Genomic DNA, 26,949 nt, shown 5'->3' with positions numbered 1-26,949 from the left:
TAGCTGTGCTTTTAAAGGGGCCGGAGGCGCTGAGCAGCCCTCTTTCCTCCCGGTGGCACGGCCTCCATAGAGCAGCCATTTCCTGATGCTCTCGGTTAAGCAATGGGAGTTCTGCTCGTGGGGCCTGCCGGGACTCCGCCTTTCCTCGGTGGGAAGAAAGCGATGACATTTGGGGGGGCGGGTGCAGTTCCCAGCCAATCGCGCTGGGGTTTCCCGTGCCCTCCGCGCAGGAGGCAGAGCTTCCGCTTGGCTTTCATCTTGGGAGGAAGCTGAGCGCCTCCGAGGCGCGCCTCGCCCGATTGGCCAGGCGCTGTGCCTCTTCGCCACTCGCAGGCGTCCGCCCGGCGCCGGGGGCCCGGGAGGTGGCGGGCGCTTCCAATCAGGGCGGCGCGGGGCCGGCCCATGGCGGATGGCGGCCAATCGCCGCGGCCAGCCGGAGCGCGCTCCCTCGGTAGGTGGATGGTGGTCGGAGCGCCGGCTGCAGCGCCTGGTCGCCATTTTGTGCTGGTGGTTGCGGCTAGCGGGGAGTAGGCGGCGGCGGGGCTCCCGGGGCGGGCGGCGCGCTCGGCGCTTCTCCCCCTTCCTCCCTCCGCCTCTCCGCCTGCAGCTCCGAGCTTGGCTGTTGCGCCAGCGGCTCCCGCTGAGCCGGGCGAGCTGGTGGCGGTGGCGGAGGGCCGGGGTGATGTCTGGGAGCCCTCCCTTGACAGCCCGAGCCGAGGTGAGGATCGAGCTGCGCGGGTGGCGGGGGCGCGGGGAAGGGCCGGGGCCGCGCGGGCTGCGGGCCGGGGCCGATCGGTACGTGCGCGGCCGGAGCCCGGGAGGGTTGTCGTGAATTTTCACTCGTTTGCACACCGGGGGCGCGTGCGCCAGCGATCGGGGCGCAGGATGGGTGCACGCGGGGTGGGGGAAGGGAGAGGCGGATGGAGGGGGCTGCCGGGGTGCGTGCGTGCGACACGGAACTTTATCCGTTGGGAGGCAGGTGTCTGCAACTTAGTTTCTTATCTGCAGGCGGGAGGCTGTGTTGTCTGTCCTATCTGTCCGCGGGGAAGTGTTCCGGGCCTGCGATCCTTGGGAGTCGGAGTTAGAGGAGGAGGGGGGCGGGGGGGAGAACGGCTCTATGACCCTGGTCTGTATCCTCGCAGCGTGTGTCTAACTGGTCCCTCCCTGTTCCGGCGAGCGGTCCCTATCCGCAGGGAGCCTCAGGCGCCGGGCCCTAACCTGCCTCCTGGGTAGGGAAGGAATGCAAGGGAAGGGTGCATGACTTATTGCCCCCTCTTGGGGGGGGGGGAGATTGTCTGTTGACTGTGATGTTTATCCATTGAAGGGGGGGCTGTATTGTCGGTTCCTGCCTGGGATTTTGGCCCGTAGCTATTTGGGGCGCGTGTCTGACTAGCCCCTGCCTGTTGTGGACACCGGTGTGAGGCTCTGGCCCCTTTGCCAGATCTGATGGCGGGTTTGTAGGGACACTTATCCATGGGCCCTTGTGGTGATCCTAGCTCTTAGCCATGTGGGAGCAGGCAGCGCTGGCTCCCTGTGGCCTGAGGAGGACATGGGTGGGGTGTGTGTGTGTGTGTGTGTGTGTGTGCAGGGGAAAGGTGTGGCAGTCCCGTAGGTGCTGTGACTGCCTGGCTTTCCCAATTGCTGCCCAGAGGGCAGGCCTGAAGGTTCTGGGATACGGCCTGGTGACCCCTGGCCAGGTCACATGGCTCTCGGGATTTCCTTAGATCTCAGGCCCCAAGGGTTGGGTGAAATGACTGCCCTTCTGAGGGAAGAGCACAGTGGTTGGGAACAGCCGCCCCAAGGGCCCCTTTGGCCTCTGGTTAACGGGCCCGGCACCCTGGGGGGAGAGAGCTGAGCCATGGCCCTGGGAGGGCCGGAGCCGTGCTGGCCAGGAGCCCGGGGACCGGCGGCTGTCTCATTGCCAAGCTGGCCCCTTCGCCCCCTCAGCCTTCCCTGGTCTGCTGCCGGCAGCCAGCCTCTTGTTGGGAGGCTGAAGGGGCACCCGGGCAGTTGGGACTGCTCCTTGAAGCCTCGCCCCCATGCCTACTGTGCCTGATCGCCAACGCCATCCAGCACCCAGAGCCCTCGCGGGCAGGGAGCTCCGGCTTTGAACGTGCCTACCAGTTTCAGGTGTCAAGCTCTGATCACAGAATGGGTGATGCCACCGGGTCTCTCTCTGCAGGATGCTCCGTGTCTGCTGCAGGCCTTGCCCCTCGTTCCAGGGGCGTGAGCTCTAGCCTCACATCTGTGGGGAGGGGAGCGGAGCAGACCCAGGAGGGGCTGCACCCCCCCCCCTGGCCACAGGAGCACTGGCATTGAGAGACACAGTCCCTGGACCAAGAGACAGCGGAGGGCCTTGACAACAGGGGTTTCTCCAGGAGGCCCTCTCTGCCCCGCCTGCTCTGACCGCTTTCCTCCTGCCTCTCTCCCCAGAGTCCTTGCAGGAGGCATCGCCCAGGCTGGCAGACGATGGTGACAGCAGCGGGAGTGACTGGGAAGTGAAACGGAGCCAGCGGCTGAGGAGGGGCTCCAGCAGCCCCCGAAGGTCCTATCAGGACATGGAGTATGAAAGACGGTGAGTGACCAGACAGCCCAGGCCCATCCCCATGTGAGAAGGGATCCAGGAGGGGCCAGTGGGAGCCAGCACCATGTGCCAGGCTCTGGGAGTGCCATGGTGAAGGAGACTCACAACGGAGACCACACAGTGTACAGGTGGTTCCGAAACAGTTGGCTGGTGCCACAGTTGGTTGTGAGGGTTGGAAGGGATCAAGAGAGGCTTCTAGCTGAAACCAGTTTGGCTCAGTGGATAGAGCATTGGCTTGCGGACTGAAGGGTACCGGGTTCGATTCCGGTCAAGGGCACTTACTTTGGTTGCGGGTGCATCCCTTGTGGGGAGTGTGCAGGGGGCATCTGATCGATGTTTCTCTCTCATCCATGTTTCTGGCTCTCTGTCCCTCTCCCTTCCTCTCTGTAAAAAAATCAATAAAATATTTAAGAGAGAGAGAGAGGGAGAGAGAGAGGTTTCTAGTTTGGGGGACCCAGATAGTATATGGTGCCATTTGCCAAGGTCTGAGCAGCCACTGTGGGGGGGGGGGAGGCAGAGATGGGCCATGGCTTGTACGTGCCTGTGGGCTCGGTAGAGGTGTGAGCTGTAGCTCCGGGTTGAAGTGGGGGATGAGCGTGGTGCCTGCAGCGCCAGGAATTTGCCGGGACAAGTATGGGGCAGGCCGAGTCAGATGGTGGGAGATTGCAGGGACAGAGTGGGCTGAAGCTGGCTTGATACTTGCCTTGGAATGGCCACTCTCTCACAGTTATTTTTAAACTCTGGAAGAACAAGAAATACTGGGAACACTGATAAACTTCAGAGTTCCCAGGCCATACCCTCACCATCCCCTCATCACCCCAGCTTCTTCCCATGCAGGTGATTTGGTCTTTACGTTTTAGGGTTACATAGGAAAGCGGACCTAACTCTATCAGTAGGTTTATGAAAAGTCAGGAAAAAATGATTTTTAATGTCCTACAAAGGTCTTCTTCTACCACCAGGACCTTTTAAAAATATAGAATTAGCCCTGGACAGTTAGGCTCAGTGGTTAGAACGGTGGCCCGTGGACTGAAGGTTCTGGGTTTGATTCTGGGCAAGGGTATGTACCTTGGTTGCAGGCTCAATCCGTGGCCTTGGTCGGGGTGCATGTGGGAGGCAGCCAATCAAATGTGTCTCTCCCTCATCTCTCTCTGTGTCTCTTCCCCTCCCGTCCACTCTCTCTAAAAATCAATGGAAAAATATCCTCGGGCGAGGATTAACAAACAAAAAAAGTGGAATTATAATATTTTGTTTTCTGAAAAGTGAGCCCATATTGAGAAGTGCGATTTCGTCTTGACCTTCGTTGAAAAATGTCTTTTGAAAGGCATTTGATCTGGGATGGGATTCGCTGCAAATGCTCTGTGGCGGCTCTGAGTATGAGTAGGTGACATAACTTGCCTGCTTCAGGCTTTCTTACCAAATAAAGCCACTGGCTTTCTTTTTCGGCCTTTGAAAGGCCCTCAGATGCAGAGTTTGAGTTCACCGTGCTTGTCTGGTTCCCAGTGGGTCAGTACAAAGGCCTTCTCTTGCCTTCTCTTTCCCTTTTTACTCCCAGTTCCCATGGCTGTGGGCAGCTTCTCTGTCGTGTTGGAAAATATCTTGTGTTGTTTGGAGTTGTCTGTGTCTTCGCTTTACACAAATGACACAAGCTTCCTTTCCCCCTGAACTTGGTGTAACTCAGCACTGAGTTTGTTCGAAGCTCTGTCTGGACTGCCATGTGTGTATTAGCGCTTCGCTTCTAATTGGTCCCAGAGGCACCAAAGGATAAGCCTCCTGCATTGTGCTTAATGATCCCCCAAGGATGGCTACCTGCTCCTGGTTGCGGGGGGGGGGGGGGGGGGGGGGGTGTGGGGGGGGGTGGGGGGGGGTGGTGTTTGCTAAAACTAATCACCTTATCACCTTTTTGTCTCACGGTCTGTGCTTTCTGAATCCTCTGGTTCCTAAGTCAGGATCCCAGCGACTGTTTTCACTGCATAGTTTTACCTTTCTCATTCAGGTTGTTCAGTTCAGTTTTGAATATGGTGTAAGGTAGATTCTGGTTTTATTTCCTTCCTATGGTGGGCAGTGTCCATAGGCTTTATAGGATGTCTTCATAGCTCCCACATTGTCATTTTTGTCACCTTTCTCTTCTCCTTCCTTCCTGCTACCTCTTCCCTCTCCCCCCATAAGACATCCTCCCCCCCAACCGATCATTTGCGTTATTAGTGGAGACATGACCCTTAAGTACTACAACATGTATGTCCTAAGGACAAGGACTTTTTCTTCCGGAACCACAGTGCGCTTGTAAATATCAGGAAATGGAACGTTGATGTCCTACTTTGTCTAGGTAAAGTCCGTGTTCAGATGTTATCAGCCCCAATAATGTCCTTTATAGCTGTTTGTCCCCAGTCCGGGATCCAGTTCAAGATCACACACGTTGCTCTGAATGTTTAGTCTCCTTTCATCTGGAGAAGTTACCCGGTCTTTCTTTGCCTTTTAGGATCTTGATATGTTTCAGAAGTACAGGCCAGGGAAGGAATGTAGTCAGTATTGTGATAACGGTGTAGTGGATGTATCCGGGGAAACACTTTGTCAAGTTCAGTGGAGCCTCGGTTCTCGAACTGAATTCCTTCCAGCAGGCTGTTTGGGAAGCGATTTGTTGGAAAACCAAATTGTTTTTCCTATTAGGAATTATGTAAATTGAATTAATCTGTTCCATACCCCAAATGATTCCCTGTTTTAACCTTTCTTATATGCAGTACATGTCTGACATACTGTTTAATCTATAAACAAACACTTCTCTTACATTTATCGAACCGTCCTACTAGCCTTACCTCACTTCAGCACTCGGTCCAGGGGTGTCTTTTGAGTCAGCAAGCAGCATCTTTGCATGTCACGTATCACTGCCCTCGAAGTGCTGTTCCCAGCTAACGGCTTTTCCTTTATCCAAATCAACCGTTTTTCTGCCTCTTCCATTGCCTGTGATCATTGCTTCTTTCACACCCTTAGCACCATTACCATTCTTTCAAAAAATTTTAAATTTATTGCTGCAAGTATTACAGGTGTCCCCTTTGTTGTTTTTGTGGGTTCTTTTCCCCAGTGACCCCCTCCACCTCATACCCACCCGTCCCAGACCATCACCTCTCTATTGTCTGTATGATCAGGTGGAATTAATTGCCATTTTCGGAACATTTCACCCCAAAGCTACAGAATATACATTCTTCTCAAGTGCACATGAAACATTTTCAAAGAAAGACCACATGTTAGAACACTAAGTACAAGTTCAAGAAGACTGAAATCAAATCAAACATCTTCTCAGATCACAATGGCATGAAATTAGAAATCAATTAGAGTAAAAACACTCAAAAACATTCAAACATATGGAGGCTAAATAGCACGTTGTTAAATAATGAATGGGTTACCAAAGAGATCGAAGAAAAAAGTTAAAAAAAATCCTGGAAACAAAGGCAAATGAACACACAGCAACCCCAAATTTATGGGACACAGTGAAAGCGGTCCTGAGAGGCAGTTCATAGCATTATAGCCCTACCTCAAAAAACAAACAAGAAAACACTTTAAAAAAATATATATATATTTTATTGATTTCTTACAGAGAGGAAGGGAGAGAGATAGAGAGCTAGAAACATTGATGAGAGAGAAACATCGACCAGCTGCCTCTTGCACACCCCCCACAGGGGATGTGCCCGCAACCAAGTACATGCCCTTGACTGGAATCGAACCTGGGACCTTTCAGGCCGCAGCCGACGCTCTATCCACTGAGCCAAACACTTTTAATAAGTTATCTAACCCTACAACTTAAAGAATTAGAAAGAAATCAAGAGAAGCCCAGAATAAGCGGAAGGAAATAATAAAGATCAGAGTGGAAAAAGTAACATAGAGACAAAAAAAAGAAAAATCAGTAAAGGCTCCTGTTCGCTCAGTGGCCACAGCTATCTTGGTTGAGTTAATTTGTGGGATTGGGCCTAAACCTGCAGTCGGGCATCCCTCTTATAGTCCAGAACCACTGGTTCCTAACTGCTCACCTGCCTGCCTGCCTGATTGCCCCTAACTGGCCCCCTTCCAAGCTGATCACCTCTGCCTGCCGGTCTCATTGCCACTAACTCCCCCCCACACACACACACACTGGCCTGGTCACTCCCAACAGCCCTCCCTCTGCCAGCCTAGTGGCTCCTTACTGCCCCCCTGCCAGCCTGGTTGCCCCTAAATGCCCCTCCTGCCAGCCAGCCTGGTTGCCTCCAACTGCCCTCCCCTGCTAGCTTGGTCACCCCTCACAGCCCTCCCTGCCGGCCTGGTTGTCCCACACTGCCTGGTATTCAGTTGTTTGGTGTCCCTCACTAACCCCCCCCCCCCCCCCCGCTGGCCTTGTCGTCCCACTCAGCTTGTTCAGTCGGTCGTCCATTCTGTTCTCTTGGATGCAATGGCCCCTCGCTCGTTTTATTTATATATATATATTTATTTATTTTCTGTCCCTTGAAAGCTTGGTATAAAACTCACCTTTAAAAGGGCCTGTGCCCAGCCAGTGTGGCTCAGAGGTTGAGTGTTGACCTATGAACCAGGAGGTCACAGTTTGATTCCAGGTCAGGGCACATGCCCAGGTTGCAGGCTCAATCCCCAATTGGGGGTGTGCAGGAGGCAGCCGATCCGTGATTCTCTCTCGTCATTAATGTTTCTATCTCTCTAACCTCTCCCATACTCTCTAAAATCAAAGTATTTTTAAAAAATAAAATAAAAAGGCCTGAGTATTTTATTATTATTTTGTCCACTTCTCCCAATTTTGGAATTTATATTTTCTAGAAATATACTCATTTTGTGGCAGTCCTCCATATTATGATTCAGCCCGACTTCCTGGAAATGTCTTATGAGCAGGGTCTGCCTTTGAACGGCGTTGAATCAAAGTGCTTTGTGGCCAATGAAAAGGGTCCCTTACCATCTAAATCTAAATCTGTTCCCGACCTGATTTTTACACATTCTACTAATGGTGGCCTTTTTTTAATTTGAGAGAGAAACATGGATCGGCTGCCTCCTGCATGCCACCTACTGGGGATCATGTGCCCTGCGACCTCTCAGTGCATGGGACAGCCCGTGGCCAGGCTGTTCTCTTCCTGAATTAAGATAGTAAGCGTTTAATGTCCAAACTTATTCGGTTTATATTCTCAGTGTCAGAGGGTAAGGATTTAATCGAAACATTTCTTTAAATCTGTTCCATTTTTAAATTCTGCTGACTGGAGTTCAAATGTTGAGGGCTACCTATAGTAAGCACAGATGGAAAAGCCTTGTTCATATAAAAGACCTTCAGAATACTCAGACCAGCTGCTTCCTGCTGAGCCATTCATCATAAGGAAACGATTGGGTTCCAAGCTGAGCTCATAGGACAGGGACTTCACTTCATTCACAGCCGTATCCGCAGCCTAGAACAGTGCCTGGCAGATGGCAAATGTCACGTTAATGTTTGTTAAATGAATGAACAACTATCAAAAATTGGAAAACAACCAAAACGCCTGGAGACATTTTATTTTCCCCATCTTTTAGCTTTATAGGTGTGTGTGTTTGTTTTAATATATTTTATTGATTTTTTACAGAGAGGAAGAGAGAGGGATAGAGAGTTAGAAACATCGATGAGAGAGAGACATCGATTAACTGCCTCTTGCACACCCCCTACTGGGGATCCACCTGCAACCAAGGTACATGCCCTTGACTGGAATCGAACCTGGGACCTCTCAGTCCGAAGGCCGATGCTCTATCCACTGAGCCAAACCGGTTTTGTCTGTTTTTTTGTTTTGTTGTTTTTTTTTTTCAGGAATGCATTGTGAAATTTCAAGCATACAGTGAAGTTGAAAGAATTTTACAGTGAACACCTCTATACCCGCCCACTGCATTCTATCATTAACATTCACTGTGCTTGCTTTACCACATGTTTATGCTGTTTTTTACTCTAGATATTTTTAAATGTTTATGAAGCCAGAGTTTATGTTTGTTTTCTTTTTTATGACTTCTGGGTTTTGTCTTGCTTAGAAAGCCTTATGCCATTCTTGAGGTCATCATATTTCCTTTCTGATTGTTTTATGGTTTCTAGCCAAAGATTTAACTTTTTTATCCATATAGAATTTCGTTGGTGTAAGAAGTGAAGTAGATAAATAATTTGATTTTCTTAAAGGCCAGAATTTTTCTGTGGAGGACCACCTAGCAATTATCTTATCTTTGGAAATCAGCCACGGACAACATGTAAACTCTCTGTAGGTGACTGGGTTTGGCCCATGGGCTGTAGTTTGCCGATTCCTGGACCAGTTATCACAATTAGTATTTATTGAGTAATCCAGCCCTCTCCTCCACACTCCCCCCCCCCCCCCCCCCGTTCATTTGAAATGCAACCTTTGGCTTATTCTAAATTTCCATATGTTGTACTGTGGACTCTCTGGTCTCACTGATCTGTTCGTTGTGTTTCAGTTGTTTCACCTTTACAATATGTATTTTAAAAATATATTTTATTGATTTTTTTTACAGAGAGGAAGGGAGAGGGAGAGAGTTAGAAACATCGATGAGAGAGAAACATCGACCAGCTGCCTCCTGCACACCCCCTACTGGGGATGTGCCCGCAACCAAGGTACATGCCCTTGACCGGAATCGAACCTGGGACCCTTAAGTCCTCAGGCCAACGCTCTATCCACTGAGCCAAACCGGTTAGGGCAGTGAATAATGTTTCTGTATGTATGCAAGCATATCAGTCCGTTAAGTTCCCAGGAAAACTGGTGGGCAGAGAGTATATAGGTTTTGAGTTTTGCCAGCTATTGCCAAAGCCCCCTCCGTAGGGATTGTTCCATTTCCTGTCCATACAGCCTTGCCAACAAGTTTGCTGTCAGACATTTGACTTTTGAAGATTTGTTAAGTTAAAAGCGTTCTATTGTAACCCTTTCTTCCAAAAGAATTCCAAGTAATATAGATAGATACTCTTCACTCTAGGAGGTAGAACTTAATTCCCCTCCTCTTGAGGCTGGGCTGGCCTTAGTGACTTGCTTCGAGCATAGAGAGTGGAGCCGAAAACGGTGTGGCTCAGTGGATAGAGCGTCAGCCTGCGGACTGGAAGGTCCCAGGTTCGATTCCAGTCAAGGGCATGTACCTTGGTTGAGGGCACATCCTCAGTAGGGAGCGTGCAGGAGGCAGCTGATCGATATTTCTCTCTCATCGATGTTTCTAACTCTATATCCCTCTCTCTTCCTCTCTATAAAAAATCAATAAAATATATATACTTTTAAAATAAACAGCGGCATCCTGAATACAGGCAAGGTATTTATTTCTGCATATTAATTTTGTATCTAGCATCCTTGCTGCTTTGTAATCATTTTCCAGTTGATTCTCTTAGACTTTGCAGTCAATCCTCATTTCATTGACAAGTGCTGGTGATTTTACCTTCTCCTTTCCAGCTTTTAATCTATTTTCTTCATTCCTTTGTTGGGTTGTTTTAGCTAGTGTCTTAGGACACCGTTAGCAATAGACATGCTAGTTGTTCCTGACCGGGATTGGGCTCTTGCTAGTGGTAGTTTATTTGTTTTCTTAACATATTTTTATTGGCTTCAGAGAGGGAGAGGGAGAGAGAAACAGCAAGGATGAGAGAGAATCATTGATCAGTTGCCTCCTGCACACCCCGCACTGGGGATCGAGCCTGCAACCCAGGCATATGCCCTGACTGGGAATTGAACCGTGGCCTTCTGGTTTGTAGGTCGATGCCAACCACTGAGCCACACCGGCTGGGCCAGTCTAATACTTTTTAAGTCATCGAAGAAATGCACATTAAGTCAGCTTTGCGATAATTACTTTCCAGTCACTGCAGTGGGCGTTTAAACGGAACAGCTGCTAGTGCTGGCGAGGCGACTGAGCCACAGGCAGGCGCAAAATACAGTGAGGCAGGCATGGGGGCGGGGGGGGGGGGGAGCAGGGGCCTGGGCCTGCAGGACCCCGCAGACCTTGTAGGACCTCGGTGAGCATTTTGGTGTCTCATCCTGAGAGGGAGAGGGAGACACTGAAGGGGGTGACAGGCGGGGCTCGGTGGGCTTTGCCTTGGAGAGCCCTCACTCACGTTTGGGGCGTAGAGAGGGAGCTGGCTGGAGTCCCGGGTGGGGGTCGGGAGTCCTGGCCCGCAGCCCGGGGAAGGAAGGAGGCATGGACGGGTTTAGGGCCCTGTCGGGCTTGGGGCTGAGGGGCTGAAACGGAGTGGGTCTTACAGAAAGGACGGCCTGTAACCCCCCACTTGCCTTCCCCCAGGGGTGGTCGTGGGGACAGGACTGGCCGCTACGGAGCCGCCGACCGTTCCCAGGACGACGGCGGGGAGACCCGCAGCCGGGACCATGACTACCGGGACATGGACTACCGCTCGTACCCCCGCGAGTACGGCAGCCAGGAGGGCAAGCACGACTACGACGACTCCTCCGAGGAGCAGAGTGCCGAGGTGAGGGGCGGCCCGGTGCGGGGTGGAGGGTGGGGGGCTCCTGCAGGGCCTCCAGGCCTTCGGACGGTGCTCAGTGGCTTGGCCTCCCCCTCGGGGGCTCCTCTCCCCAGTCGGGGCTCCCTGACCTCCATACGCTTGGCTCTGTACCTCCGGGGGCCCCTCGCCGCCCCCTCTCTCCCTCCTCCCTGGACTCAGCTGGGGCCCATGGTCACTAAGCCGTGCACGCCTGCTCCCGGCCAGTGCGAGGCTCCGGGACATGGTTCCCACCACGCAGAGCAGCTCTGGGGGCCGGCAGGAGCGTTCCCTGCCAGGCCGGTCCCTGTGCTCCATGTGGGAGTCAGCCCTAGGAAGGCACGGTGCTCCCCAGCAGGCAGCCGTGCCATAGGCAAACCCGTGTGAGCGGCAGCACTCTTCCTCAGCGGGGCAAGGATGCTCTGGCAGCCTCAGTCCTGGAAGGCAGAGGGCGGGCCGCGGCCTCCCTCGGGGTGTGGGGGGGTCAGATGCAGAGACCCCTGTGTTAAGCACCCAGCTTTCTCAGCTGGGGAAGGCAGTGGGGAGGGGAGGATAGGGCGGGAGGGGTGGCAGCAGCCAAGGAGCCGGCACCACGCCCCATTAGGAGGGGTCCTGGTGGTGACAGGCTGGTCAGGAGGATCAGGGACCAGGGGGCGTGCTGGGGCCCTTGCCCGTTTGCTTGGCTCTGACCAAGCTATGCCCGTACCCACAACGTGGCTGCAGGGCCCCGGCCCAGGCCGGGAATCACAGGCCACGCACGGCCTTCTGTGGCACAGGGAACAGCTGTGCACAGAACCAGCTGAGTGGCCCGGGGAGGGGCAGGGAGGAACAGAGGGCGGGCTTGGCGTGCCAGCCTCAGACCACCTCTTCCCAAGGGGCCGTGAGCAGTGTCTGGCCCTCCCCCCACCAGCAGAGCCCCCGGCCTCTCCCCTCCCCCCTCCTTGGCAGCCCTCAGAGTCACCAGGTCCCGGGGAGAGGGGCTCAGCCAGGAGGGGTGCACACAGGCCTCCCCCTGCCTGCCCCAAGCCTTCTGCCGGAGCCGCCCAGCCTGGCTTTCAGAGCCTGCCTGCCTGCCTCAGAGCCAGGGCCAGCCCGGGAGCCCAGACTGACCGCGCGTCTGGTGTCTGTCGTCTCGTTCTGTCGGCCAGGATTCCTACGAGGCCTCCCCGGGCTCCGAGACTCAGCGTAGGCGGCGGCGGCGGCACAGGCACAGCCCCACCGGCCCGCCGGGCTTCCCCCGAGACGGCGACTATCGGGACCAGGACTATCGCACGGAGCCAGGGGAGGATGAGGAGGAGGAGGATGAGGATGAGGAGGAGGAGGAGGAGGAGGAGAAGGCCAGTAACATCGTCATGCTGAGGATGCTGCCACAGGCAGCCACTGAGGATGACGTACGTGCCCCCCGTGGCCCCGGGCAGGCGGCTGAGCAGGCGGCCAGGCTGGGCTTCCTCAAAGGCCCTCAGCTTGCCCCTCGGCCTGCCCTGGGCACCTGGTATCCCTCCCCCCACCGGCCCCGGCCTCCGGCACGGACCTGTCCTCCTGGTCTGGAGGAGGAGCGGAGTGGCGGAGAGATCGGACACGGAAGGGAGCAGAGCATTCCTCGTGCACGTGCTCCTGGCCTACGTCCGTCCGCTCTGCGTATGCTGGTTCAGGCCAGACGTCCGCCAGGCCCGGTGCCAGGCCACATTCTGGGCATTGCTGGTGGTGGAGGTGATGCTGGTGGAAAGGGTCCCCACGGATTTTATTCTCGCCCCTCCCCCTGCCCTCTTTTGGCACCTGCATCAGATCCCCTTCCTGGCGCCTGGCCAAAAAGCCTTGTTTTTGTTTGTTTGTTTGTTTGTTTTGTTTTTTTAATCCTCATGCTTAGAGGAAGGGAGAGAGAGAGAGAGGCAGAGACAGAGGAAGGAGAAAGAATGCTTAGAGGAAGGGGGAGAGAAAGAGAGAAACATTGCTCAGTTGCCTTCCGTTAATGCCCCAACTGGGGATCGAACCCACAACCTGGGGGTGTGCCCCGCCGGGAATCGAACCATGCCCGGATGGTGCTCCAACCAGCTGAGCCACTCCAGCCAGACAAGCCTTGGGTTCCTCTTTGACTTCCTTCCTGCGCTGCTAACAGTCTCTCCAGGCTGTTTTCCGTGTGGTGTTCCCTCCCACCTTCCTCTCCTTTGTCCTGCGGACTTCCCCTGAGGAGCCCCAGTCAATCCGAGAGGGCCGGCACAGCCTCCCGGTTCCCTTCCTCCTCCCTCCCCTCCCTTCCCTGTGAATTCTCTGCTCAGCTCTCCTGAGCTCTGCCAGCCGCCCCGTCTGGCCCGCCTGCCCGCTGCCCGGTCACACAGTACTGAGCGCTGAGCTCGCTAGAGGACTCAGTCCTCAGCACCCCTCGGAGAAGGTACCTCTTGCATTTCCATTCTCCGGATGAGGGAGCCAGGCCCCCAGCAGTGAAGTGACTTGTCTTAAGTCCCAGCCAGTGAGTGGCAGGGCAGAGTCGGGGTCTGAAACTGAGCAGGTGGGCCCAGAGCCCTAATCCTGGCTGTTTCCTAGCTCTTCCTGCGTGTGTGTGCTCCTGAGGATCTCCCGTGTGTGTCCTTTTTCATCCTTCTGTGCGTGCGTGCGTGCGTGCGTGCGTCGAGTCTCCTGTCTGTTGTTTTACCTGATAAGGGAGCCGAGGCCCAGAGGCGCTAAGGCTGCTGCCTGAGAATGCCCAGCACACTCTCCCGGGCTTCTAGAAGCCAGAGCCAGCGCTGGCCTAGAGGTCCTGCCTCACCTGGGCCTGATCCCGAATGGCCTGTGCAGCTCCCCTCTGATTTTCTTCGTCCAAACCACCCCTTTTGGTCTCTGCCCCGAGTTTTTCTCCCCTCGGGTTCTAGGGGCAAGAGCAAGCACGGCTTGGAGCGTGCTCAGACCCCAGTCCCTGGTTTCCGTACATGTGTCTGGCTCTCTGGATTCAGGCTTTCCTCGCTTTGTGGCTGCACCAAGCCTCTTGTCAGGCTGCCCCCGCCCACCATTCTCCACAGCCAGGCTCGCCACGCTGCCCTTCTTCACCCTGCGCCAGGCCTGCCCTTCGCCTGACTCGCCAAGCCCGGGGCCGAACGCTGGGACTGGGTACCGGTGTGGGTCTGGGGCTCTGGCCCTGAGAGCAAGAGGAGACTGTGTGTGTGCATCGCCGATGGCCCCCCGGGGCCTGGAGGCCTCCCGCCGGCCTCAGCTACCCAGCACCCCCGTGCTGAGCCGGCCCCAACCTGTCTCTCCCCCTACAGATCCGCAGCCAGCTGCAGTCCCACGGCATCCAGGCGCGCGAGGTCCGGCTGATGAGGAACAAATCTTCAGGTGAGCTTTCGTTCTGGCGCTCCCCCTTCTGCTGGCCAGCCTCCGCCGCAGTCTCCTCCTGCCTCTGCCTCCTCCGCACCCCCCTGCCTTCCTGCCACTGCTGGGAATGGGCAGCTTGGGGTGCCCCTCTTTTCTCTCTCTCCCCTTCACCCCGCTCTCCTCACAGCTCTGGCCAGCAGTCGCTTCCGAGGGGCTGTTGGGGAGGAGGTGCCGCTCTGAGCCGAGCTGAGCGCTCCCCAGGGGCAGGGCCGGGGCCAGGCTCCGGGACCCTCCTCGGGGACTCTGAGTATCTGAGACGGTAACCGCCTCCCAGTGTACCCCTCTCCCTCTCCGCTCTTCTCCTTTCCCTGCCCTCACTCTCCCCCCACATTTCTCTGGCGACGGCCTCTGGCCAGACAGGACGTCTGGCAGGGCCCCCCATGCACCCCAAGAGGGGAGGCGGGGGTGGCTCTCACCCCAGGCTCATCCCAAGGAGCAGCCAGCATGTCTGGCCCCACCTGGCCCGCCCTCCCTCTTGCAGGCTGCTTGGAGGTGGCCTGGGGGTAGTAGGGGGTTATGGGGGGAGCTGTCTCTACAGGATCTCTGGCCCAGGCTCCCCAAGGCAGGCACAGTGGGCCTCACTCTGCCTGGGCTTCTCTCTCCATCTCAGTCTCTCTCCTCCCCATGCCTTCATATCTCTCTCTCTCTCTCTCTCTCTCTCTCTCTCTCTCTCTCTCTCTCATCTGTGTCCCTATCTATATCTATCTATCTATCTATCTATCTATCTATCTATCATCATATCATTCCACCCTCCTGTGCACCCTAACAATTCTTTCGGAGATAAGGCATGCACCCCCAAACCCCTGTGTCCACTCTGAAGGTAGAGCTGCTTCCCGCAGCCTCTGCCCCGGTCTTCCTCGCCCTGCCAGGCCTGGAGGCTCTCTTGGTAGCATACAGGTCTTGCCCTCCTTCACGTCTCCCAGACACCTACTGATTCTCCAAGGTCTGCCCTGCCTGGCCCCGTGCTCCTGCCCAGGAGGGCCTGGGCTGTGGGCGGCTCTACTCCTCCCACTGGGCCTGACGTGGCTTCCTAACGAGGCACACCGCCCTGCACCGGCCCAGGCTGAGGGGACGTGATCTCCCGGCCCTCCAGGTTCCTGACGGCCTGGAGCCTTCCTGGCCTCCCCGGCCAGCTTTCCTGTTGCTCCTTTGACGGAACTCGTATTACAGGGCCCCTCCCGGGCTCCCTGGCCTTGAGCTGGGCCCTCCCTTCCGGTGTTTATTCTGGCCCCTGTGGAGCCGGCAGCCTGCCCACCACCCTCCTTCCTTCTCAGGAGACAGATCTCTACTCACACCCTCTCCCTCCCAGCTCCTCCTCTCCGTCTCTGTCACCGGGCCGGCCTGAGCCCGTCTCTGTCTTTCTTCCCAGCTGGCGTGTGTGTATCTTTCCCCCCACCCACCTCTTCTCTCTGGCTCTTTCCTCCCTCCTCCTCTCCTCTCTCTCCTGCTCCTCAGTCATCTCCCTGGCCTCGCACCCCATGGTCTTTCTCTCTCTCCCTCTCTGCCTTCTCCTCTCCCCCTTCCCTCTCTGCCCCCTCCTCTCCCCTCGGGTCCCGCCCCCGGGAGCGCCCTGTGTCCAAAGCTGTTGACTAACCCACTGCGTCTGTATCTGAATGCTGTCTCCAGGTCAGAGCCGGGGCTTCGCCTTCGTCGAGTTTAGTCACTTGCAGGACGCTACACGATGGATGGAAGCCAATCAGGTTGCTTTGCCGCACTTGAACCCCCTCCCCAAACGAATACTACTTTGTAATCGAGCGCTCCCCATCGCCTGATTCTTATGGACACAGTTCCCTGCCCTGTGGCCCTGTGTCCCACCCCCGTCCCCTCTCTCTCCCCCTTCCTGACCCTCAGTGCCTCCTCTTTCCATCTCTCGCTACCCACTGGGCAGCCCATCCAGTCACCACTAGCTCTGCCCCTCCACCTCTCCCCCGTAGAGCTTTCAGAGAAAAGGCTAGAAGGAAGGGCCTTCCACCGAGGTTCCCACTCCAGGGGGGGACTGTCCTGCTCCCGGGTTAGGCAGCCGCCAGTACTGGATCCAGCCGCGGGGGGCACGTAGCTGTTGGCACAGTCATTAGCAAGTCCCGTTTCACCAGCTCTCCCTACACGTGAGCTCAGCCCTTTGGTTCCCATTCAAGAGGCCAGCATTGCTCTGTGGACAGAAAGCCCCGGTCAGGGGTGTTCCTTTTATTCTCCAGGACTCACCTGCCGCCCCATTCCGCCCAAGCACAGGGGTCCCCGCCAGCCCTCTGCTGGAAGGGAGTCTGCTCCCCCAAGGTGGCACGGGCTGCCCCCCCCTCCCCCCCAGCAGCTTTGGGACCTCGAGTCCCAAGGACCTGCCTGCCCCCCAGAGCCTGGCTCCATGGTGTGGTTCTGCGGTGTGCGCTCTGCCACCGGCGGGAAGTGGGGGGGCAGTGCGTTGGAAGAGGGCTTCAGGGCCCCCCTGGACCATCTCTGCCGGTCCCTAGGCTAGTGCCGGACCCAGCCGGCCACGGGAGACAGCCTCCCAGCAGGAACTTCCATCTTCTCAGTATGGCTCTCTGTTTCTCCCTTCTCCAGCACTAGTGCGCGTGTACTCTCTCTCTCTCTGTCTCTCTCTCTCTGTCCCCTCCTCTCCCTCCTTCCCGCCCCCTCATCCCCAGTGTAGCCTGTGTATGCTGGCCCCGAGTGTGGCCCGGCAGCGTCAGGGCCCGGTGGGGTTCCCCACTGTCAGGCAGGCGTCGCTGCGCCGAGCCCCCGTGCCCGGCTGGCTTGTGTTCACGTGTGCGCCCTGACCAGGCAGCGAACCGCTGTGCCCAGGGCTGGGCGCTCTCCCTCCCTCCTTCCCTTCCTTCTTCCCTCGTCAGTTCTCCGACCTCCCTCCGCTCCCTGTCCCTCATCCATCCAGCTGAAGGGCTCGCTCACTCTCTTCTCCTGTGCTGAAGCGGTGCTGGGGCACCGCTGCCCGCGCCTCACCCGCCTCTGCTTCTTCCTGCAGCACTCACTGAGCATCCTGGGCCAGAAGGTGTCCATGCACTACAGCGACCCCAAGCCCAAGATCAATGAGGACTGGCTGTGCAACAAGGTACAGGGGCGGTGGGCCGCGGCGGCCACGGGCTCAGCGACATCTCTGTCCCCCCAGGGACCTCTGAGGGCTGGCTCCGGCCAAGTGGCCACAGTTCCTCACCGCTCACCCACCCACCCACCCTGGGTGCCAGGCACTGGGTGGGCAGGCAGGTTCCTGGTGCCAGGCTCTGCCCTGATGAAGCGTGAGCTCACTGGAAGTCCCAGCAGATGGTCCGCAAATACTTAGGTAAATGATGGACTAGCGATAGCGGAGGCATCACGTGGTGTGTGAGAGGCGGACCTCTGACCAGACCGGCTGGAGTGACTCCCAGCTCCACCCAGATTCTGATCGCGGCCCCTTCCCTCTCTGCCTCGCTCTCCCACCTCCAGCATGCACATAGTAATGGCAGCAGCCCCCAGAGGTGCTGGGGAGGATGGGGATGTGGTGATGAGAAGGTCACATTTGGAATGGCAGCTGGCCCGCAGGTGGCACCGTTTGACGTCAGCCGTTATTCCGAAGGAAGGCGCAGGGCACTGGAGAGTCTATGTCAGGTGACCTGCCCTGAAAGACCACCGTGACAGAGCCGTGGCCACCCGAGACGGAGGGCGCAGGCTGGAGGCTTTTGTAGTTCTGGTCCCGAGGAGGAAGCTGAGGTTCCGGAGAGCTGGCACTGAGCCATGGCTCGCTGCTGATGCCAGGGGCCCTGGACGCAGGTCTCCCCTGGGGGCCGGAGCCCTAAGCTGCAGCCTACCCCCTGCCGCTGGGTGGCAGTCCTGAGATCGAAGGGGAGGGCCGAAGCTGAATTCTGCCTAGGAATGGGGCTGGGGCTTTTGTGTTAAAAAGTAATAATAATGCCAGAAGGCAGGTGCCTGCCGTCTCCAGAGAGGTCGGGACAAAACAACAGTGGAACTCCAGCTCCCATACACTTTCGGACATTCCTGGAGACCAGGGAGTTCTCTCCTTTCCTCTTTTCACCTTCCACATCCTGGTCATCGGGTCCTGTCACTGCCCTTATAGAAATACCTTCCCACCCTGTCTGGTTTGGCTCAGTGGCTAGCGTTGGCCTGCAGACTGGCCTGCAGACTGAAGGGGTTTGATTCTGGTCAAGGGGATGTGCCTCGGTTGCAGGCTCCTCCCCACTCTGTCCTGGTCAGGGCGCATGCAGGAGGCAAGCAAATGATGTGTTTCTCTCACGTCGATATTTCTCTGTCTCTCCCTCTCTCTTCCACTTTCCCTAAAAATCAATGGAAAAACATCCTCAGGTGAGGATTAAAAAACAAGAAAAGAAATACCCTCCCTGCCATTCCCATTGCCCAGGCCAGTCCTCCCCTCCCCCAGACAGTCCCCACGGCCCCTCCGTTGTGTGCTGGCGTCTGCCCCACCTTCTCACTGGCAACATGCCTCCACCGCCCTGACCTCTGCTTAAAACCCCCACAACTGAGCCTCAGTGGCCCCTCCATAACCTGGCATCACCTCTCCTCCCAGCCTCGGCTTCTGCCTGTCTCCTCGCCCTCCTTCAGCAGCCACGGCAAACATGGTTTCCCCACTCCAAACCAGACTGTTGGTCTCCTCAGATCAGTCGTCCCCGCTGAGCTGCCCACGCGAGTGAGCGGTGCCCCCAGGCCCCTGTTGGTGGCCGGACCCACACTCCCCTGCCCCTCTGTGCTGTCGCAGGGCCCTGAGGGCGGAGGCCATATCCTGGGCTTGCAGGGCAGAGCCTGGCACAGAGTGGTGCCCAGCACTGACCCCGGAGCAGAGACGTGTGGCAGTCGGGGGTCCCCAGAGGCAGGTTTCTCGGGAGCAGCGGGATCCTAGTCCTTGAGATAAAGAAGGGCTGGGGATCTGGCGAGAGAGGGACGCATGGCTTGTAGGGCGAGAAACATCGGAGGTTTCTGAACAGGGAAGCAAGTTCTGGCAAGAGGAGCCTCCTAACGGGACAGTGCAGGGGCCGGTCCTGGGAGTTGGGACCTCGGATGAGGCGGCAGCTTGGTGGGTGGTAAAGTTGTCCATTCCTGAGCTGGGCTGGCGCCGGGGGCAGATCTGAGACCGTATGAAGGGGACATTCGCAGGCCTGAGAGTGACAGCCAGAGCCCCCTGCCTCCTGATTCCGGAGTCTCCCTTCCTCGGGGCGGGCCGGGGTTCCCCGGGGGACATGTGGATCCAGGTTTGGAGGGCATAACGGGAACCCCCACCCCACCCCCTCTGACGGCTCGGCCTGTGCCTCACAGTGTGGCGTCCAGAACTTCAAACGCCGGGAGAAGTGCTTCAAATGCGGTGTGCCCAAGTCAGGTGAGGCCTCGCACCTCCCCGCGCCCGGGACGCCGGTGGCCGAGGGCAGCGGGTGGCCAGCCCTGGGACCTCGGCCCTGTCACTGCCCTGTCTTCCGCCTCCCCTGACAGAGGCCGAGCAGAAGCTGCCCCTGGGTGCCAGGCTGGATCAGCAGACGCTGCCGCTGGGTGGCCGGGAGCTGAGCCAGGGCCTGCTCCCCTTGCCGCAGCCCTACCAGGCGCAGGGCGTGCTGGCCTCCCAGTCCTTGTCCCAGGGCTCCGAGCCAAGCTCCGAGAACGCCAACGACAGTGAGTCAGTGGTTTGTTCCTCCTTCCCCCCTGCCCTCGGTGTCTGGGCTGGCCTCCCCAAGGCCAGAGAGATGCTGGCCGGGACCGGTCCTCCCAGGATCGCCAGCTGCTGGGGAGATAGGCAGGTGATGGGGGAGAGCGAGGAGGAGCAGGACCCGGCTGGACTGGACATTGGAGGGGGGAGTTCTCGCCAGGTGAGCGCTGAGCTGGGCCTTGGAAGTGACAGGTGGTTTGTCCAGGAGGAAGACTGAGAGGAAGCAGCAGCTGCAGAAATGTGGAGGCAGGAGGAGAGGGAGCCGTGGGAGCCGGCAAACGGGGGGAGGGCCGGGGCAGAGAATCCAGGGCGCCCCCTCATGCCGGGCCCCTTCTCGCAGCCATCATTTTGCGCAACCTGAACCCGCACAGCACCATGGACTCCATCCTGGGGGCCCTGGCACCCTACGCGGTGCTCTCCTCCTCCAACGTCCGCGTCATCAAGGACAAGCAGACGCAGCTGAACCGCGGCTTCGCCTTCATCCAGCTCTCCACCATCGTGGTGAGGGCGGCACAGGGGGGGCCGGGCAGCCAGGGTCCCGGCCCCCGGGTGGGAAGGGGGGACCCTGACCCCAGCCCCCACCGCGGCCCCGCGGCTGGCAATGGGGCACTGGAGCCGGGGACTTCCCCGGGCCTGACCTTCCTGCCCCGCTTCCCCTCCTTCCCCTAGGAAGCAGCTCAGCTGCTGCAGATCCTGCAGGCCCTGCACCCGCCGCTCACCATCGATGGCAAGACCATCAACGTTGAGTTTGCAAAGGGTTCTAAGAGGTCAGGGTCCCCCCTGCGTCCCTTCCCAGCTTGTCCCCCAGCCGGGGGCCCCCCATCTCACTCCCAGTGTCTGACATCCTTCCCAGGGACATGGCCTCCAACGAAGGCAGCCGCATCAATGCTGCCTCTGTGGCCAGCACTGCCATTGCTGCGGCCCAGTGGGCCATCTCACAGGTACTCACCGACCTCCGCCCGGCACCCGGACGGCGGGCCGCCGCGCCCCCTCGCGCCCTCCGCCAAGGAGGCCTGGCTTGCTCTTTTGGTTTTCCACGGACCCAAAACCCTCTCTCCGCGGCTGCCGTGGCCTCTAGAGCCTGCCTCCCTCCTCATCACCTCCCAGGCTTCCGTTTTCCATGCCGCTGCGGCTGCTTCTCTCTCCTGCGTGGCGGTCATTGTAGCGCCTGTGTTGTTGGCACCTCTTCTGTACTAAAGAGGAGTTGCTAAGGGGCTAGAGCTGAGACTGGCTAAGGAAGGGAAGGATGGCACCCCCCTCGGTCTTGGTCTGAGGCCCGGCACATGCACCACACCACAGACTACCGGCGCCAGCCCCGGGGGCGCTTGGCATGCACCTGTGCTCCCGTCCTGTCTCCGCCGCCTCCCTGTGCGCTGTGCCCGCAGCCCTCTGCCTCACTTGTCCGGAGGGCCGCATGCTTCCTGTCGGCAGACACTAGCCTCTGCTGTGGGCAGCGCTGCTTAGCAGGCTAACCTCCCCCGTCTCCCCTCCTTTGCTAATGAGCCCCTCCCACCTGCCCCTCAGGCCTCCCAGGGTGGGGAGGGTGCCTGGGCCACCCCTGAGGACTCATCGGTGGACTACAGCTACTATCAACAGGACGAGGGCTACGGCAGCAGCCAGGGCACAGAGTCCTCCCTCTATGCCCATGGCTACCTCAAGGGCGCCAAGGGCCCTGGCATGACTGGAAGCAAAGGGGACGCAGCCGGAGCAGGTGAGCCCCGGCGTGGCCCCACGTGGGGGTGGGCAGGCGTGGGGTCCCGGGCCCTCCCATCACAGGCGTGTTTCCACCCCCCCGCCCCGGCCCTCCTGCCAGGTGCCGAGGCCTCCCTGGAGCCTGGAGCAGACTCCGTGTCGCTGCAGGCTTTCCCGCGCGCCCCTGCTGGTGCCACCCCGGGCATGTACCAGCAGTCGGCAGCTGAGGCCAGCAGCAGCCAGAGCGCTGCTGCCAACAGCCAGGTGAGGGCGCTGGCGGGCGGGAGGCTCCAAGGGGGTGGGCGCACCCCGGGGGCAGGAGCGGACACTGAGCCCTGCCCCCGTCTGGCCCCACAAGCAGTCCTACACCATCATGTCACCCGCTGTGCTCAAGTCGGAGCTCCAGAGCCCCACGCACGCCAGCTCTGCCCTGCCGCCAGCCACCAGCCCCACCGCCCAGGAGTCCTACAGCCAGTACCGTGAGTAGCCTGCCCGCGCCTGGGGGGCGGGGGGGTTCCCCAACAAGGCCGGGCGGGGGCTGACTCCCCTTTGTCACCCCCAGCCGTTCCCGACGTGTCCACCTACCAGTACGACGAGACCTCCGGCTACTACTACGACCCTCAGACTGGCCTCTACTACGACCCCAACTCCCAAGTGAGGGGCAGTGCAGGAAGCGAGGGAGGGGCTTCATTTTCCTTCTGGAGCTCCTCCCTCATGCCCCTCTCCCCCTGCCCCCCAGTATTACTACAATGCTCAGAGCCAGCAGTACCTGTACTGGGACGGGGAGCGGCGGACCTACGTGCCCGCCCTGGAGCAGTCCACCGACAGCCATAAGGAGACAGGGGCGCCCTCCAAGGAGGGCAAAGAGAAGAAGGAGAAGCACAAGACCAAGACAGCCCAGCAGGTGAGCCCCTGGGTCCAGTAGTCATGTTCATGTCTTCCATGTTTCCGTCCCGTCACCCCCCGCTGCTGAGGGAGCATGTGGCTACCAGGCCCTGGCCTAGCTCCGCTCTCTGCTGTGTGACCTTGAGGCGGGGCAGGGCCTCACACCTCCCTGAGGTGGCCGGTGCCATCCACGTGGGCTTTGTCAGCTCTCCTGGCCCCCAGCAGGCGCCCTCACCCCGCTGATGGGAGCGTAGTCTGGTGTTGACCTGCATACACCTCTGGGCTCACCCCACTCAGTATGGGGTTGTCCATGTCTGCATGTAGATGTCCCAGAGAACTCGGGCCCAGCAGGGGTGGGCAGGAACCAGCCACTGCAGTGTTCTGTGTGAGCAGGTGGCAGGACGCTCACTGTCCATGTGATACGGAGATATGACAGTCTGGGTGCAGCCCTTAGCAGCAAGAAATTGGCAATCTGGCCAATTCTAAACATGGTGTTCGTATGTGTGTGTGTGTGCTGGGGGGAGACAGTATAATATGGGATGTGGCAAAAGATCAGATGTAAATAAAAATTATAGACGAGATGCTGAAACCGGTTTGGCTCAGTGGATAGAGCGTCGGCCTGTGGATTGAAGGGTCCCGGGTTCGGTTCCGGTCAAGGGCATGTACCTTGGTTGCGGGCACATCCCCAGTAGGGGGTGTGCAGAAGGTAGCTGGTCGATGATTCTCTCTCATCAATGTTTCTAGCTCTCTATCCCTCTCCTTTCCTCTCTGTGAAAAATCAATAAAATGTATTTTTTACTGCAAGCCTCCAGCGTGCTTGGGTCTGGGGTGGCCCTATGCATTCCTACAGAGCTTGCGAGAACATTTTGGAATGGTATGAGGCCTTGCCCTGCTGTCTCCAGAGCAAGGTTGTAGAAATTTCAGACAGTCGCAAAAAAAAAATTTTTTAAATATATATATATATATATATATATATATATATATATATATATTAAAAATTCTAGACAAGAGAAAGCCATCCTGTGCATTTTGGAATGGCAAAATGAAAACACACAGGGAACATAGTAATGCAGGTGGCTGTCAGGAGAACGGGGGCACAGCTGGAGGGGGGCTGGGTGACCATCGGTGACAGTATGACAAACGGAGCCTTCACCCTGGCCGCCTGCTGCAGGGCCAGTGGACATGACTGGAGCTGGGTGTCTGAGAGCCTCCCCCCACCCTCACCCCTAGATCGCCAAGGACATGGAGCGCTGGGCCCGCAGCCTCAACAAGCAGAAGGAGAACTTCAAAAACAGCTTCCAGCCCATCAGCTCCCTGCGGGACGACGAGCGGCGGGAGTCAGCCACCGCAGACGCGGGCTACGCCATCCTGGAGAAGAAGGTATGTTGTGGCCGCCCCTCACCCCATCTTACCCCCCTGCCGGTCCCCGTGGCGCCCCTGAACTTGGGTCCTCCCCCCGCAGGGAGCACTCGCCGAGAGGCAGCACACCAGCATGGACCTCCCGAAGCTGGCCAGCGACGACCGCCCAGTGAGTGCCCAGGCCAGGAGGAGGGGTCAGGTGCCCCCGATCCTGCCAGGCCTGACTTCCTGTGCCCCCTGCCCTTCCGCAGAGCCCACCCCGAGGCTTGGTGGCAGCCTACAGCGGGGAGAGTGACAGCGAGGAGGAGCAGGAGCGCGGGGGCCCGGAGCGGGAGGAGAAGCTCACGGACTGGCAGAAACTGGCCTGCCTGCTCTGCCGGCGCCAGTTCCCCAGCAAGGAGGCGCTCATCCGGCACCAGCAGCTCTCCGGGCTCCACAAGGTGACGGGTGGGGGCGGCAGGAAAACCGCGGTCCGGCCCGAGCCCGGCCTGGCCCCGCCGCCTCACTCCTCCTGTCCTCTTGTAGCAAAACCTTGAGATCCACCGGCGGGCGCACCTGTCAGAAAACGAACTAGAAGCACTTGAGAAGAATGACATGGAGGTGAGGTGTGACCCACTCCTAGACCCCGTCCCCTCCGTCCCTTGCCGTGTCCATCCCCTCGGGCAGCTGGTGCTCAGATTCTCACCGAGAACAGCCCGGCTGCCTGCAGGGATCTCGCATCCTGTCCCCGTGAAGCTGTCTCCCGACCCCCCCATGCCGGCTGCTCACACCCACAATGCACTGCCTGCCTAAACTCGGTCCTCCTTACGGGACCCCCCCCCACCGATGCCCATATATCCTGCCAGTCGTGACCAGCTCCCCCATCCTCTCACACACACAAACTTTCAGCAAATGAAGTACCGGGACCGGGCAGCCGAGCGCAGAGAGAAATACGGCATCCCGGAGCCACCCGAGCCCAAGAGGAGGAAGTACGGTGGCATGTCTGCCGCCTCCGTGTGAGTGCCCAGGGCCAGGCGGGGGGCCCGGGGCCAGCAGGCCAGTCACTCACACCACGCCCCTGTCCCCTGCAGAGACTTTGAGCAGCCCACGCGGGACGGTCTGGGCAGTGACAACATCGGCAGCCGCATGCTCCAGGCCATGGGCTGGAAAGAGGGCAGTGGCCTGGGTCGCAAGAAGCAGGGCATCGTGACACCCATTGAGGCGAGTCTCCTGTGACCCCATCCCCATCCCTCTCTGCTGCAGCCCCGCCTGCCCCCACCCCCCAGCGGATGGCAGTAAGCCATCAGGCACCCGCAGGCCTGTGCCCTGACCCAGTCCGCCTTCCTCACACAGGCCCAGACACGGGTGCGGGGCTCCGGTCTGGGTGCCCGAGGCAGCTCCTACGGGGTCACCTCCACGGAGTCCTACAAGGAGACATTGCACAAGACAATGGTGACCCGCTTTAACGAGGCCCAGTGAGGACCGCTCCTGCCAGCCCTGGACGAGAAGAATGAAATGCCTGCTGTTCTGAGCAGCGCCTGCGCCTGTCCACCAGCCCACTCCCCAGCCAGACAGGCCTTGGCCACGTCAGACTTTGAGTTGGTGACTTGTTGGAAAACTGGGCTAGGATCAAATTTTTTGTAATAAAAGCTGAAAAGTCCACAGCTCACGTGTCTGTCTCGTGTCCCAGCGCTGTTTGTGGCCCACACAGACAGACAGAAGGGGCTGAGGTGGGTGGCAGTGAGGGCATTTAGGGTCTGTACATGTAACTACCAGCTCAGTGGGGGTGGGGGGCAGGCAGAACATGGGTCTGGCCTGTGCCCCAACCCACAAGATTCTGGTCACAGCCCTTCACCACTGCCAGGGCCCGAAGGTCCTGCTGTGCCAGGAAATCCAGCATCACCAGGGCACCGTCAGGCGTCTTGACGTCCACCTGGATCAGAGCCAGGATTATGAATACCCCATCCCCTGGCCTTGCCAGCCTGCAGAGGCATTTCGGTAATGGCAAGTTTACACTGCGTTTGGCCCTCTCTGGGTCTGGGACTATGCCCTAGGGTATGTAGTGGTCAGCAAACTCATTAGTCAACAGCCAAGCTGAAACCGGTTTGGCTCTGGATAGAGTATCTGCAGACTGAAAGGTCCCAGGTTCGATTCCGGTCAAGGGCATGTACCTTGGTTTTGGGCACATCCCCAGTAGGGGGCGTGCAAGAGGCAGCTGATCAATGATTCTCATGGATGTTTCTAACTATCCCTCTTCCTCTGTACAAAATCAATAAGATATATTAAAAAAAAAAAAAAAAAACCAGCCAAATAGCTACAGGACAAAGATTGAAATTTCTTTGGAGAGCCACATTTTTTAAACTTAAACTTCCTATGCCATTTCTTCAACATAGACTCACCCAGGCCGTGGTATTTTGTGGAAGAGCCACACTCAAGGGGCCAAAGAGCCGCGGTTTGCCGACCACGGGCCTAGGCCAGCTGTTCTCAACCTTCCTAATGCTTCGACCCTTTAATACAGTTCCTCATGCTGTAGTGACCTCCAGCCATAAAGCTATTTTCGTTGCTACTTCGTAACTAATATCTGTCTTCCCCGGTTCTCGACCTGTGGGTTGCCTAAGACCATGGGGAAACAGATATTTACATTGCGATTCACTAATAGTAGCAAAATGACAGTTACGAAGTAGCAACGAAAATAACTTTATGGCTGGGGGTCACCACAACATGAGGAACTGGATTAAAGGGTGGAGGCACTAGGAAGGTTGAGAACCACTGCCCTAGGGCATCTCCCAGTGGCTATCAGGAGCAATCAGCAGGCCCTATGCCCTTGAAGGGCTGATGGCCCCAGGGAGTGAAGAGGGAAGCGTGGCTGCCAATCCCAGGTCCCAGGAGCCACTCCTAGGACCACTTGGGTCTCCCCTTAGCCTCCGCGGGGCTGTTACCATGGGGCCCAAGGAAGATCTCTCCCATGTGGCTGGCCGCAGT

The 26,949-nt window shown here is 57.9% G+C and overlaps 1 protein-coding gene and 1 non-coding gene across 14 annotated transcripts; both read left to right on the top strand.

The window, feature by feature from the left end:
* The first annotated feature begins 439 nt into the window (after positions 1-439).
* On the top strand, positions 440-25,627 carry RBM10 (RNA binding motif protein 10). Of its 13 annotated transcripts, none has more exons than XM_045570416.1 (25): positions 440-718; positions 2,434-2,575; positions 10,838-11,021; positions 12,182-12,424; positions 14,291-14,360; positions 16,026-16,099; positions 17,374-17,460; positions 18,928-19,047; positions 19,671-19,731; positions 19,842-20,018; positions 20,393-20,550; positions 20,722-20,819; positions 20,906-20,993; positions 21,577-21,763; positions 21,866-22,008; positions 22,103-22,223; positions 22,307-22,398; positions 22,484-22,648; positions 23,860-24,009; positions 24,092-24,157; positions 24,240-24,428; positions 24,514-24,588; positions 24,877-24,983; positions 25,059-25,188; positions 25,321-25,627. In XM_045570416.1, exons 2-25 carry the CDS (start codon positions 2,559-2,561, stop codon positions 25,444-25,446), a joined length of 2,928 nt encoding a protein of 975 aa, XP_045426372.1. In that variant the 5' UTR covers positions 440-718; positions 2,434-2,558; the 3' UTR covers positions 25,447-25,627. The 13 variants fall into 13 exon arrangements, with proteins under 13 accessions (XP_045426372.1, XP_045426370.1, XP_045426371.1 ...); XM_045570414.1 differs by having other exon boundaries at positions 20,393-20,553; XM_045570415.1 differs by having other exon boundaries at positions 441-718; positions 20,393-20,553; positions 22,106-22,223.
* On the top strand, positions 23,428-23,559 carry LOC118731832. Its single transcript, XR_004991978.1, has one exon. It is a non-coding gene; the product is annotated as a small nucleolar RNA SNORA9 (small nucleolar RNA).
* Positions 25,628-26,949: the final 1,322 nt, after the last annotated feature.

The sequence above is a fragment of the Pipistrellus kuhlii genome, unplaced genomic scaffold (assembly GCF_014108245.1).
Source record: "Pipistrellus kuhlii isolate mPipKuh1 unplaced genomic scaffold, mPipKuh1.p scaffold_m20_p_32, whole genome shotgun sequence".
NCBI lineage: Eukaryota > Metazoa > Chordata > Mammalia > Chiroptera > Vespertilionidae > Pipistrellus > Pipistrellus kuhlii.
The sequence above is the reverse complement of the archived record's forward strand: the minus strand, read 5'-3'. Positions and strand labels throughout refer to the sequence as shown.